Below are 15,137 nucleotides of genomic sequence, written 5' to 3'. Positions count from 1 at the left end.
CTACCTGTGTGGCATCTGAGAAGCATGTGGCATCTGAGAAATCACAATAAAATAGAATACACCAAAAATAGCTCTGCCTCCAAACTCATTGAATCTTGACAAAAATCAGACATCTGGAGCATCTGCTAACTCTATGCAAAAAGGCACCAGATCCAGAAAACAACACACTATTTCTGGGGCGATAACACTTTAGGAATACAGGATACCCTGCATTAGAGCTCCCTAACATTGCCTGCAGAAGATAGAGTAGGAAGTCTGTGTTCGTGGGATGAGTCTAGTGTGGGAGCTCTAGCCATGGATTCTTCCTCTGACCCTAGCCATCTGTGAATCTAGAAGAGTATCAAATCCAGAAAGGCCATGTGGCAGGATAGCCCCTGCGCTTTCAGATGTCTGGGTGCAACATTTAGGAAGCACAACTGCCAGTCGAGGTCTAGAAAAAGATGGAGTTTTTGGACTGCCACAACATGTGTGACAGCTGGAAGACTAGGCACACTGGCAAAGATGGAAAACTGCGGGCTCGTAGGCCAAGGTGAATATGTGGTTGGTGGCTGTATAAACTGTCAAGGGGGGGGGGGGAGGGGGAAGAAGCAGATACCCAACAACATTGGGCAAAGAAAAGGGCCACATATACGAAACACAGTACGAAAATAACAAAAAGGCTCTCAGGCCATGAGTAGAGGGAAAATAGTGTGACAAATCACTTAAAAATTATAAAAAGTGAAAAGGGATTATTGTACATCAAGTATGATACAAAAGATAGGAGGACTTGGCACTGGTTGAACAACCACTTGTGCACATTTCAAAAATGAGCTTTGCGCTCGGAGAAACAAAATGATTAACATAGGTATATCACAAAAGAGAAGCCCACTGCACTGCGTATGTATGTCCACAAAACATACAAAACCCTGATTAAGAAACAAAACCTAAAATGTACACCAAGCATTCAAGATAGATATGGTTAAGGCCAGACACCATCAGTAAATGGTATACAGGCATTTAAATTTGCTGGAGACAACATGGGGGATAATTTTGAATCTCCTCAATGATTAAGCAAATTTTGGGGGGGGCTCGGGCCAAGGAATCACATGAACAACAAAAGTTGATTTCATAAAAGAATTAATTGGAAAGATTTGTAACATTGTTTGAGAAACAACAATTGTGGGACCGGCAGACAACATGGAGATGGAGCCAGCAGAGGCTTTACTACGGGTCATTAGCGCTAGGCTGTTCCTTACGCCAGACTAATTGAATGAGTTACCTTATCAGAAGTCAACAAGGGAGCATCCCCAGTACCAATAATGACAATATTAAATATACTGTAGCCAGAAGACTGGCTTTATAAAGTATGAAGGTAAGAAGTTTTACATAAACTATTCACCAGCAACAAGAAAACTGGGTTTGATGAAGTCAAAAAGCAGTGAATAGAAAAAAAGATATACTGTGCATCTAAGGAAACACCGACAAACCAATCATAAACTATTAATTCACTAGTCTTCTCTCATCCTGTTCTTTCCTTTTTTCTTTCTTGGCTTTTTCCTCTTCTTTTTCTTTTGCTCTGTTTGGAAAAATATTGTAGATATCTTTGGTTTGATCCTTCCTTTCAGCCTTGAAAAAGCCCTGGTCCGACTGACATTAAAGGGCGAAACACGTGTCGGCTGTTCAGGCCCACTTTGCCCACTTGGAACGGATTGATCAATTTATGCATAAATAAAAGATGATATTGAAAATTACCAACTGGTATTTTGCATGCCATTTATTTAAAGGAGTATCAAGAATCGGATGAGGAGTCTCTCACATCAAAGTAATACAGAAATGCATAATAACTTTTACAAACATACCTTATTATAAAAATTGTAAATATGTTCAGGTGCTGGAAGGAATGATGACAGCGTGTAATCTGGTAGACATTATGTTCCATTTCACACTCTGCCTTTTTTCTCTAAGTTGTGTGGAAGGGAATGACTGTCGGTGTCAAATACGCTACATATGTTGTACAAATGCAGTACAAGGCTAAGGCCTAGTTTGACCATGTCCTCCGAAAGAAACAAATAAGGAAGCTGCAAGGATGTGGGACTACATGAGGGATATAGAGTTCAAGGCAAAAAGCCACAATGAGAAAAAAACAATGCCTATTGAAACAGTTTTCCAGATGTGGTGAAATGAACATCATATGATTCCACCCTCCCCCAGTCTGCCCACACACTTAAACAAAAGTTAACAGAAGCTCAGATACAAAATTTAACAGAACTGTTAAAAAATGTTTACCCCTAGATGGGTTAGCACGATCCAGAGGGTTAATCTCAAAACACCCTTACAGGCATTTATTAAGGCTGTGTTATTTGAATTGCCAAATAAAGATATTGCTAATTCAACATGTGCTACTCTACAACAGATAGTGGACAAGAGGAAGAAAAAGGGACTCCCTTTTATTGAACTTAAGATGGCTTCCGTATATTGGCAACTGACAATAGCGGATACATGAAATGCAGGCACAAACTTTGAAGTATCCGAGACACGTTGGAGTAGATACCACTATTTTACCAAGACAATTCAAATATCTACATGGGTTACACAAAGCACAAATGAGAAGGCATGTATTGAGTGAAAATGTACATTTAAAGTTTACAAATGAATAACAACTGCATATAATAAAGACAAGCAATTACTGACATTCCTAACCCAGATTCTGGTTACCAGGTGAGTGGGCATGGTAAGAAAGCAGCCTGAAACCGGGCATAAAGAACTTATTCATGATGGACCATGTGTCTTGAAAACAATAAAGGAAAGCCACTGCAAAATTCTAAGAAATCACAAATTGTTAGCACATACCCCAAACAATTAGCAAAATTTTGTGAAGCATAGGGCTCCAATATCAGATGTAGAGTCAACGTGGACAATGGGAGATAGGTAATGTCATCAATTGGTATCAGTGCTATTTGTATGGTCCAAATTATTGAAGGAAAATGGGCAGTGGGTGAACCTTTACTCTGCAATCTGAAAGTGTTGGAAGTGTAATAAAGAGAATGTTTCTGTATTTTTCACACAAAAACAATGGAGGTAAGGACAAAAGCCATATTAGTCCTTTGGGGGAAGTCTCAACTGTGGATACTAACTTTGCATCCTCAAACCAAGACAGTGAATTTGGGCCTGAACCCATTGGTGAACCACTGTAAATTCAAGTGCAAATGATTTAGTCACTGTCGGCCACCAAAAGGGCATAACAACCATATGTTACAAACAATTTCTAATTTACAACTGCATGCAGATGACATACTTTAAAGGATACAAGCCATGAAGTATGTAACAACTGCCAGTCCATCTAATCATCTCATTTCCCTGTCTACTGTAATATTTCATTTAGCTACCATCATTTTATTTACAAAATTGTTAATTCTCCTGTGTCTGCCAGATCCTTCCTCAATTGTTACCAACTTTGTGGCCCCATATATTTGCCTTATTGTTTGAGACAAAGGGCCACATGTACAAAACGTTTTAGCGGTCGCAAACGGAGAATCAGGCCATTTGTGACTCCTAAATAGCCTTTTGACATACATGTACTAACCCTATTTTGTGAGTAGGTAACCTATTACCGAATCACAAAATAGGGTTTGCGAGTCAGTATTAGTAAGGAGCGTGTTATGGGCTTCCCTTCCAAATAGCAAGTCGCAGGGGGATATATAAATGTTTTGCAACCAGAATGCAATCGCAAAACATTTGCAGTTTACCCACATCTTTTAACTGGTGGTAACCCATTTGCAAATGGGAAGGGGTCCCCAATAACCCATTCCCCTTTGTGAATGTGGGCACACATATTTTTTACGAGACTGCCTACTCTTAAAAAATGAAATGAGAACTTTTCATTTTTGTTTTTTAAATGCATCCCATTTTCCTTTAAGGGAAAACTCGCTGCCTTTCCCCCAAAAATTGCTTTATTGAAAAAGCAATTGCAGACATGGTTGTCTGCTAACCCCAGTTGGCCACCATCCCTGTTTTTGTCCATACCCAATGAGTTACAAATTGCGACCTGCCTCATGAATATTGATGAGGCAGGTCCATTTGTGACCCACTGGCAATCGCAAACAAACAGTGTCAAACACACTGCTGTACATCGCATTTTGTGACTTCCGAATTGCGAGTCGCAATTAGGAACTTGCAAAATGTATGGATAGTTACATGAACATTTGCTGCTAGAATATTATTGTTCTCCTACAGTAATTACACCACAGGTGGATAATTTCTTTTTTTGACTCCTACCTTCTCTCTTCCAAACCATAAACCACCTACACGTGCTCACAGATCATGGATTTTACTTTGCACCTGCACATTGGACTACTATTTTTTTATCTTGTTATTTTGTACACCAACCACTCTATTTTCCGTAAAACTGGAAATACTTGTATATGAGTGACATTTTCAAATCTATCACACAATAAACTGTTAAGCTACCGTCACGCAACATGTGATGCTGTTAACAACCCCATCCAGCAGCACACATTAATAGGCTTGAACTGTATTTTTTTCATTCATTTTTTGAATACAGAACCCAACAAAAAGAGCTTTCTAGTGATGGGGGAGCAAAAAATTCACCTCTACATAATGAGCATCAAAGATAACACATCTCAACAGACACAAAAATGAAGTGTCATGAACTATTGCCCATTAGCTTTTCCACCCTAAAGTACTCCATCCCGCCCAACTGCACCAGGCATGAAGGGCCAATATGGGATGAGGAAAAAGGGAAGGAAGGACAAAAATTCAAAGGACGACTTAAAACATCCCTTAAAAACCTAGACCTAGAAAATACTAATTAAGCTCCCTCAGCATGTTTAAACTGAATGTAGAGGAAATAGAAAATGCTCACATTTGCCCTTAGGCTTAGGTTTGGCTGCAGTAGTTTTCTTTCCCGTAAGGGCAGCAAGCTCTGCTTCAAGGTCCTCATCATCGTCATCCATGCTCTGCATCATTTCGTCCGGATTGAAATCGACAAACAGACCCAACTAGGTGCAAAGCAAACACAACAAAAACACTCTGTAAAATCAAGAAAATGGTGCATGCGGGAAGAACACCCATCAAGAAACAGTAGGTCAAGCAATATTATATGTGACTTCCCTTAAGGGAGAACTTTCTATACATAACCTCTAAAATGTCTCCCAATCTATCAGACACACACAAAAATAAGGAATAAATAGCTCTTCCTGGTAATCACACAGTCATTTTAGAATGTAACCACTGATAACATCAAGAAGCCTCTTAGTACCTAAAATTAACAAATCACAGCATGAATTAGAGTATCGAGCGTCCTGCAGAGTTTGAGACGAGCCTGACCGCCCCTTTCGGCAATGTCATTTTGAGCCCTATTCACAAGTTATTTGTGCTCCAAGTAAAATGATAATTTGTGTAATAAACATATTATATTTTTTTTCAAGGGCATATTACACAAGCAGAAATGGTGGGATTTTGCTCTGTAAATGTGACTGTGTCACAAGGAAGTTCCATCAGTTTCGCCTAATGTCCGTGACAGCAACTCTGCTCAAAGGGCAAGGATTCGATGATTTCTAAAGCAAATCCACCTGCAAAGGGTAGTGAAAAACTAAAGGCCACGAGAGGTATTCACAATGATTTTGCAAGCAGTTCCCACCTTGAAAACGTTCACAGATTTGCTTCTAAAAATGGCAGATGTAATCTATTTTAACAGTAGGAATGGGGAGGGGCAACCACAAATTTGTAGGGTAGCAGTACAGGGGAAGGACTTTCCAGGTTACAAAATGTAGATTCCCGCTTGCGTAAATGTTTATACAATCCCTTACTCCTGGAAATCTGTAACTACTGCAGATTCACAGGAGTACACATTGAATTGTTTATGAATTCCATGAAAATCTGAAATGGATCCCAAATTGTAGGCACACTGACCCATGCGTACATTTCTGAGTTTCATCCTGGAAGCTTTGTGACTGAGGTCCAGAGTGATCATAGCAATAGGGCTCACAGAATAAAGAGCTCTCCACTAACAGGAAAGGACTGCACTTATCAAGCTTCATTGATACCACCACCCTCTTCTTTAGTCTAGAACTATCTTGGCTCATGTGCATGTCAGAAAGAATTTCATACATTAAACCAGAGTTCTTATTTGAGGATGAATGTTGGAATCGGGTTGGGAATCAATTGGGAATCAATTTGATATGATTGCATGTGATGCAAATAGTTTCCATTCTTTTTCTATTAACTTACATTTCAAATGTAAATAACATAACAAAGTGGGGTTGCATTATTTGCAAAAACAAAAAAATTATATGCATGACAACTCCATGTGTTCATATTTGTGTACTGTTTACTTATTTTGGTTGTGATAGTTTAGTTAGTGCAAGGTGGATTGTTCACCATATGTTTTCAAAGTGCACAAAAAAGTAATACTGGCCGCACTTATTATTTCTTGCCTGAGTGGGTTGCTTTCTAGCGCATAAATCTACTTTAATAATAGTATTCCCCATTTTCGTTTTTTCAGTTTCAAATATTTATTCATTTCCACAATATTTAAAGATATGCCCCGGCAGAATCTTACCTTAGCTGGCAAAAGGACATAGTTTATGTTAAATAAGCATCAAAGATATCTGGTGGTCACAGTGTTTCGAAATTTTAATGGACAGTTTGGAGGAGCTTTATAGCATCTGGACAATAAAACTGCAATTTCTATAAATTTGGCTCTCTGTCCGGTAACGCTTCTGAATGATTTTACACTAATGATGAAAACCTCACACATTTTATGAGGGCTTTTAAAATAATTTAGTGGGTAAATCTACTATTTAAAAAGACAAACAAACTGAGGATTCTGTGGAGGTACAATGAAATTTAGGGATTTGAATTTCCCATGGAAGAAGGGGTCATAATGTGGCTATCCAGTGGGTGACCTCTGAAAGTGCAGGAGAGTAATAATTGCCCTGAATTCCAGCGAATGGATCCAATTCCTTCTAGGAGGATTCAGAGGTGTTCTGAGAAACATTTTGAAAAAGAATTGAACCAGATAGTGAATTTTAAAGAACAATTTTAACCTAACTTTGACAAAAAATCATGAATTTTATAAGGGCAGCCAATGAACATTGAAGCCTTTCATTGTGTGCCAAGGCAATAAAGTTGAAGGCACACCAGGAATAGACCCCTTTTTTTTTTTTCAAGAACATGCAAGGGGTGTTCAGATATGTCAAAAATGTCATCCATTGTGCCAGAGCAAACACTGGCACAATACGTTGATTGTAGCATAAGGGCTCACTCGTTCATAGTGCTCCCAAAAATTACATGTAGTATGCCAGTGCCACCGTTCTGCCAATTAATGGGTGACATTTGTGTAAAAAATTACATTTAGTATTTCAGGGTCAGCTGTTTGCCATGGCTGCTCCCTCCCATATGCCATGATTGTCTCCTCATATAAGAACTATCTCTGGATCTCTAGTGCCAGCACTTTGTCACAGGAGCCCGTAAGTCGAAACATTTCCACCAGTATGGCAGCGACAGCCATACAGGTGGTAATCTGTAAGCCCAGAACTTACCTTCAGGGCCAAGAGAAGACTAACTGGCAAAACAGCACATTCTCACCTACTCAAGCTCACTCACATTCACTCAACTCATTCTCACTCACTCATTCCGTTATCTTATGTTGAATTATGTTATGCAGATTTGTGAAGCGCACTATCACCCAGGAGGGTATCATGAAGCTGAGCAGGTGTGAGCCTAGCCACATTAGGGCCTATGGTTCTATTAAAAAAGCCAGGTCTTCAGGTTTTTGCTGAGTTCAAGAAGTAATGAGGAAGCTCTTATGAGTAGTGGCAGGTCATTTCACACTTTAGGAGAGATGTGGAAGATGGCTTCACTATCAAATCTGTTTTTCTGTATGCATGGGACGTGTGCAAGTAGCAAGCCGGGCGAGCGAAGGTGTTTGGAAGGTTTGTGAAAGCAAAAGCTGAGGTTTGCTGCACCAGTGTTATGTAGTGCCTTGAAAGTGTGGGTTAGGAGTTTGAACTGTGCTCGTTTGTATATGGGGAGCCAGTAGAGCTCATTCAGGTGTGGTGTGATGCGAGTGCAGCAGCAGAAATGGAGAGTGATTCTGGCCACCGAGTTCTGAATGGTCTGCAGCCATCTGCAGAGTTTTTTTTCTTGATCCCAGCACAAAGGGTGCACCAGTAGTCCAGCTTGCTTGTGACCAGAGCATGCCTGATGGTTTTCTGGGTGCTGACTGAGCCATATGAAAAACGTCCTCAACATCTTCAGGTAATGGAAGCATGAGGCGGTGGCGGCGCTGGTTTGGCGGTCATGTCTAGTTTGCTATTGATCCAGAGGTCCTTGCTGTTGGTGGAGGGTGTTAGGCCTGGCTCTTTTTGCCACTAGGTAGAGTCCCAGGGTGAATTGCTCTCCCACAAGGTCACAATTTCGGTCTTGTCGATGTTCAGCTTTAGACAGTTGGTCTTCATCCATTGGATGATTTCAGTCATGCAGGCACTGAAATTGATCCAGATACTGAGCATCTTGTCCATGAGGGAGAAAATTAGTAGGGAGTTATCAGTCAGGAAGGAGCAGATCCATTGGAGTGAGTGTCCTTGGATTCCGATGTCATGTAGGCACTGGATGAGGGCCAAGAGAGGCATAATGGCGGACGCGTCTGCTTGAGGCTCCGAGAGACGGCCCAAGTATCGGCAATCATTGGTGCTGGTGGATCCCCAAAAGTAAACCAGGGACGGAGTCATTCACATCGTCATCCCCAATTGGCAGCAAAAACCCGGATTTGAGGAACGGGGTAGACACCACGAGCTGGAAATGTGCCGAGCGGGGCGGAGACCGCATCTAACATGGCGGCGCCCGGAGCCTGATTAACGGCCCCACTAAGGCGATGAGCCGGAGCACCGAATGTTATCCCCGTTACTGTTCGCATTGGCTGTGGAGCCGCTTGTGTCAAAGTTACGACAACATCACCAAGATAAAGCATTACATTGCCCCCTTCGACAGATACTCATCTCATTTTATGCAGATGACATCACGCTATACATCAGAGACCCGCAACAAAACCTAAACCCTATCCTACGTGAAATTATTGTTTTTGGCAGGCTTTTGGGGATTCACATCAATTGGGGAAGTCACAGGTATTCCCGCTCACCTCAACAGCCACACAATTTCCACTTGATTTTCCCATAGAGTGGTGCAACTCGGAGGTCAAATATCTAGGTATACGCATTACCAAGGATAGGGATGAGCTCATGCGCCTTAACTATGGCAGGGCACTGGACAACATTACTAGCTGTATAACACGCTGGATCTCTCTGCCTCTGTCAATGGCAGGGCGAACCTCTCTTATTAAAATGGTAATCCTCCCGCAGCTATTATATCAGTTTATGAATATACCAGATCATCCAGGTCGACACTTCTTCACCACCTTACGGTCTGAACTGATCAGGCTGACATGGGGAGGTAAGCAATCAAGACTGCAGTAGGATATAATTACAAGACCATACGCTCAAGGGGGGTTCGATGTCCCAAATTTGGAACTATATTACATATGCGCCCAGGCTCACTTTGCCTACTACTGGTTCCAACCAATATTTTACAATCCCCTATGATTTACTCCCCATTGCTCCCGCTATTGTATTATCCACTAATGCAATTGCTACAGGAAGCTGGATTTAGAAAAACCATAGCGAAAGCCAATATAAAGTGCTGGGGAGAATTATACCACAATGGTAAATTTTGCACACTGGAACAGATGTTTGGGCACAGTGCGACCACGCCGCTAGACGTGTTCCTCTACGTGCGGCTTCAGCAGGGTGTCAAAGACATTACTCCGGCACACCCATCAGAACCTCCCACACTCACCCCACTTCATACGTTACTTCAGGCCACATCCCCCAAGCACGCTGTTTCAACACTGTATCATGCAATACACACTCAACAGCAGAGGTGACAATGCCCCTCTCGTGCGCACTGGGAAAAGGATTGGGGAAGTACCATTTCGGACGAGCAATGGTCTTATTGTTGTCTACAAATAGAGCAGGTGTCAGCTAGCAGTAGATTCAGGTAAATTAATTTGAAATGTTTGCACCGCCTGTATTATACATCAGCCAAAATGTATGAGTTCAAGTTGCAAGATAGTGATCGGTGCGACAGATGTGGCATGATACACGCTGATTTTCTTCACCTGGCGTGGTCTTGCCCGGGTGTGGACGACTACTGGCGCCAGGTCTACCATTCACTGGAGCAGATGATGTTTCTGACACTAGAATCTTCCCCACTTCAGGCCTTACTAGGATACACTGCACTAGTAAACAAACCCTCCCGTAGATATGTCACACTTGTGCTGTTTATGGCCTAGCGCCGTATTGCATGCCAATGGGGACGGGGTAGAGCTCCCAAATTTAAGGAGTGGGTCAGGGACTTGATATACTGCCAGGAACAGATGCTTATCTACGCAGAGTTACTTCCCCTGAAATCGCTCCCCAAAGATATCTGGGACCCTCTGAAGGCATATCTTCTCGCCCACCCACAAGACATCACAACTGGGGATTTGTGAGAATGAAGCGGATGACACGGGCACACAAAGCTGCGCATTTTCAGGAGTGATAAATATACAGTTCCAAGATTCCTCTATGCCCTACAAAACACCTTAGATCTGGTTCCAGCTCATTAGTTTAGGGAGATTGAGGGCCTGCAGTGAGATCTATTGTGGGATGGCAGACCCCGAATAGCCTTGACCAAACTAACGCTAAACTGGTACGATGGAGGCATTAGCCTCCCAGATATCAAGAAATACTATTGGGCTTCCCACCTGGCGGCCATCAATCATGGCACGTATGGTCGCGCAGATGATCCGGGCTACGCCATGGACAGGTGGCTTCTTCCAGGTGGCAACTACGGTAGAGCACTGTATTCCCAACCTAAACGATTTATGCCGACAGGCCCCACGAAACACTCCGTTCAAATTTGGCATGACGCTACTAACTCGCTCGGTTGGAAACAAACTAACTTTAGCCACCCCTCTTTGGGATTCAGAGAAACTGGGCGATCTGTGGAAAACAAAGTTCACTTCAGAGCGAACATGCACTTACAGACACAGAATATTTTCGTTACATACAGGTTTTACACTCACTCAAATCTTCGTTGCCTAGAGGAACTGATCCCCCGGAGGCTTCTCCCCTGGAGCACAGAGTTTTGGATGGACACCTCCCCGAGCAAACCATCTCATTAATTTATAAAAAGTCAATCCATCACATGGCAGACCCTCTCCTGACACTGCGCGACAAGTGGACACAGGATGGGATAGAAATAGATGATGAGGATTGGCAAGTAGCAGTGTCCTCCTCTAGAGAGGTGGCTATCCCGGCACGCGTGCGCCTAGTTCAGCTTAAAATCCTTCATAGGATCTACATAACGGGGCCCCGGTTAGTACACATGGGGTGGTCTGACTCTGGAGAATGTGAAAGGCGATGTGGCCTTACTGGAACGTTCATGCACACTATCTGGGAATGCACCCATATTAGCTCTTACTGGCTCCAAATCCACGACACAATTAGTGAGGTGTTACGTGTCTCCTTCCGCCCGGAGGCGAAACGATGTCTTCAAAATATCTGGGAGCCCACGGATTTGAACGCTTCTCAGAAGCAATGGGCCACTCTAGGGTTCAGGTTGGCCAAAAGAAATATCGCCCAACTTTGGGGGGTAGCACAACCACCCACTTTAGAAGCCTGGGGGAAAAACCTTGATTGGTGTATGTTTAGGAAAAAAACTGTGTACCTGGCAAGGGGGTGCCCTAAGAAGTGGTCCTGTATCTGGAACCCGTAGAATGTGTATAGAGGGGAGAGCTGTACGCAACCTCGCAGTATTGAGCATGATGACCCCATTTCCCCGTAATGTTCCTCTCCTATGTGAAGTCAGTGTACTCTTCCAACCATGCGTATTGTAATGTATAACTTACACAGCCCACTGTATTGTATTACTTACCGATGTATGTTTAATAAAAAGATTTATTAAAAAAAAAAAAAAACATATGCAGTTGATCACACATGATCCCAGAGTAGCGAATGACCTATTGTCAAAAGCATGAGACTAGGCCACGGGCATCACAGTGGATTGTTGTGCCTACCTGATGTAGAGTAATGTTATGTTGGGACGTGATCCCACGACTACTTGAGGAGATTTACCTAATTGTAACGTAATTGGTTTGTCCATGTACCTCTTGCAAATGAATGGTGATAATGTAACAGCCTAGTAAATGGCAATGGTCCTACCTTTATGAAATGTGTATAACTCTGTCGACACTGCAAACGAAATGCTGCAATGATTATTTGGTCGTATGTCTGTTTGCTTAATACAAAATCAAATAAAGTTTAAAAAATTTTTTTTTTTTTAAATAATACTCTGGGGCAGTTTCCAAAGAAACATAGTGCCTGAAATCACTAGAGTGAACACAGCACGGAAGCAGGGGGCCCAACAAGGGAGCCGGGAAATCAACCCACCATCAAGAAGCAAACAAGCCAGCCAAAAGAACACAGTTTCTCCCTCACCCAACCAAAGCATGGGGAGACACCGCCCTAACGGGACCTCGCAAACACCGGCCCACACAAGACATTCCTCCACGACCGCTAAGGATACACAGACGGACGGAGATACAACAACAACGGCATCAATGTCAGACAAGCTAGATGGAGTGCTAGTGGCCATAGAAAATTCCAGAGTCACCATGGAAGACAGATTCGGAGCACTGGCCACAGATCAAAACCTACTCAGGGACGACCACCGTAAATTGGCAGACAAAGTAGCACATGGAGAAAAAAACATCCAGACTCTAGAACCCCAAATCAAGTTGCAGCAGGAAACACTGAGAGATCTACAACCCCGAGTCAAGATCCTAGAATTAAAAACAGGTGACTTGGAGGGACGCTACATTAGAGTACTGAACCAACCTGCGGGAACGGAAGGCCTTGACTCCATCGGATACATAGAGACTTGGCTCAAATCATTTACCGCGGCATCGGAGCCGACCCCCTACTTCTCTGTGGAAAGGGCACACAGGGTACCGGCGCGCAGGCCGCCTCTGGGTTCCCCACCCAGACCACTACAGCTGAAACTTCTACACTATCGTGATAGGGACACAGTGCTAAGGGTAGCTAGGCAACAGGGACCGGTTCGGGTGGAGGACAAGCAGGTCATGCTATTCCCAGACTATTCCCGACGGTACAATGAAAACGTGCCTCGTTCCTGAAGGTCAAACGCATGCTACAACAAATAGCAATTCAATACTCCCTCTTATTCCCAGCTCGCCTCACAATTATACATGAAGGCCGCACAAGCTTTTTTTACAGATCCAAAGAACACCTACAAGGCAAAGGTTCCCGAGAAGCCTCACGAAGAGAGAGTCCAGAGGCAAACCACGACAACAGAAAAAGACAACCCTAAAACAACCAGGAACACGATCAGGGACAACATCGAGGGGCCCCCCGGATTTGAACAAATAATTGCGGAATGCCGGAAGGTACTACAGGCGGCAGCGGAACTGGGCTCAACAATAGAGAGCTCGGACGGAGAAAGAGGCTCTCACATCTTCACATCGGAAGAGGACATAAGCAACACTAATACCTCCCGGGAGGGCTCGATAATCCCACCAGTGGTGATCCCACCACAGACAGTGGACACATTCATCTGAGAGACTCATGTAATTGTGTATATGTCCTCAATGCACCCAGTGCTCTCCCTTTTCCCCACAGAGGGTCACGGATTTAGTTTCAAGCCCATCTACAGCCAAGTGCACAATGCCATGAGAACATGCAGACACCAAAAGGTGCAGTATGGGGACACACGGGGGTTCTGCCAGCACCACACTTACACTCACCAGCTGAAACGGGCCACACAGAACACACACAGCAGAAGCGAGAAGTCACGACCCCTCCAAAAACGCACTAGAGAATTTACATAATGCTCAGTTTGGACGTATTGCCACGGGTGATAGGTCCACTGAGTTGGAACCAAGTCCCCTTGCAATGTTTCACCCCTTCCCCCAACAGAATCACACACCCACTACCAAATACACCCTACAGGCGGGTAGCACAGACACATATCCGCCCGTTTTGGGGTCGATTGGTGTTGCCAGGCATTACTAAACTCCAGGGGGCACAGCACGCCGGGTCCCATAGACGTCATAACATGACTAACAAGACCATAAACATGGACATTAGTCTCATTACACTAACCGTCAGAGGCATGCACACAGCGAGCAAGATGTACGCCACATACTCGTACATCAAATGGCAGCGTGCGTAGATAGCACTGCTGCAAGAAATGCACTTAACAGCGCAAGACTTGCAGCGCCTGCGTAGGAGATGGTGAGGGACCTTTTGCGCCACATCATACTCTGCCTTCGTGAGAGGTACCTTGATCTGGCTCAGACCGGGGGCTCCCTTTCAGGAAATCAGGAGAACGGTGGACAAAGAAGGGAAATACTCAATCCTAGAGGGACTCCTAGAGAGGCAACAGATACTCATATAGAGTATTTTAGCTAGACAAGTAGGTATGGTGCTAAACAGGAAGGGGAAACCCTTGAAAAAACCCTTAATGTGTGTAGGGCGGACCCAACAACAAAGAAATACAATGCAATCCTGTGCACACATATACAAAAATCCAGTAGATACTGTCGTGGAGAGAACAAGATCAATCACAATCTTCAATATTAGTGAAGTTTCTTTAATCTTTTTGGAAGCAAAACCAGCCGACACATGTTTCGTCAGGGTGGGTAATCCCTTGACTCTTCAGGGCTGGGAATAATACAAATGTATGGTGTAAAAACACAAGATTAAAACCACGATACACAGAGAAACCAAACTTCTCTGGAAATTGTAAAACAGTTCCACAAACACGAGTGGAAACCCAAAAATTGTCAAGCATACAGAAGTGTTGAATTACATGAAAACACAAGTGCATGCTCATCATCATAACCATCCTACGTGTAAGTAAGAACACCGAAAAAAAGACAGTTAAACACCAAGAGAAAAAGAATAGTACGAGCCACCCCATAACAAGAAAAGATCAAAGATAAAGTGATGGTGACACCGTGCTCGTTTGACAAGTGAGCATAAGAATAGTATGAGAGACAAAAAGAATATAAAACCAAG

General features: G+C 43.3%; 1 protein-coding gene across 1 annotated transcript in view; it reads right to left on the bottom strand.

The window, feature by feature from the left end:
- CC2D1B (coiled-coil and C2 domain containing 1B) overlaps window positions 1-15,137 on the bottom strand; it is a 654,195-nt gene that overhangs the window by 621,698 nt on the left and 17,360 nt on the right. Inside the window, exon 3 of the mRNA XM_085602619.1 lies at window positions 4,862-4,997. Within this exon, the coding sequence (XP_085458745.1) occupies window positions 4,862-4,997 (136 nt within the window). The remainder of the gene's footprint in view (window positions 1-4,861; window positions 4,998-15,137) is intronic.

This window comes from Triturus cristatus, chromosome 4_2, assembly GCF_964204655.1.
Source record: "Triturus cristatus chromosome 4_2, aTriCri1.1, whole genome shotgun sequence".
Lineage (NCBI taxonomy): Eukaryota > Metazoa > Chordata > Amphibia > Caudata > Salamandridae > Triturus > Triturus cristatus.
Note: the sequence above shows the minus strand (reverse complement) of the source record. Positions and strands in the feature narration are given on the sequence as shown.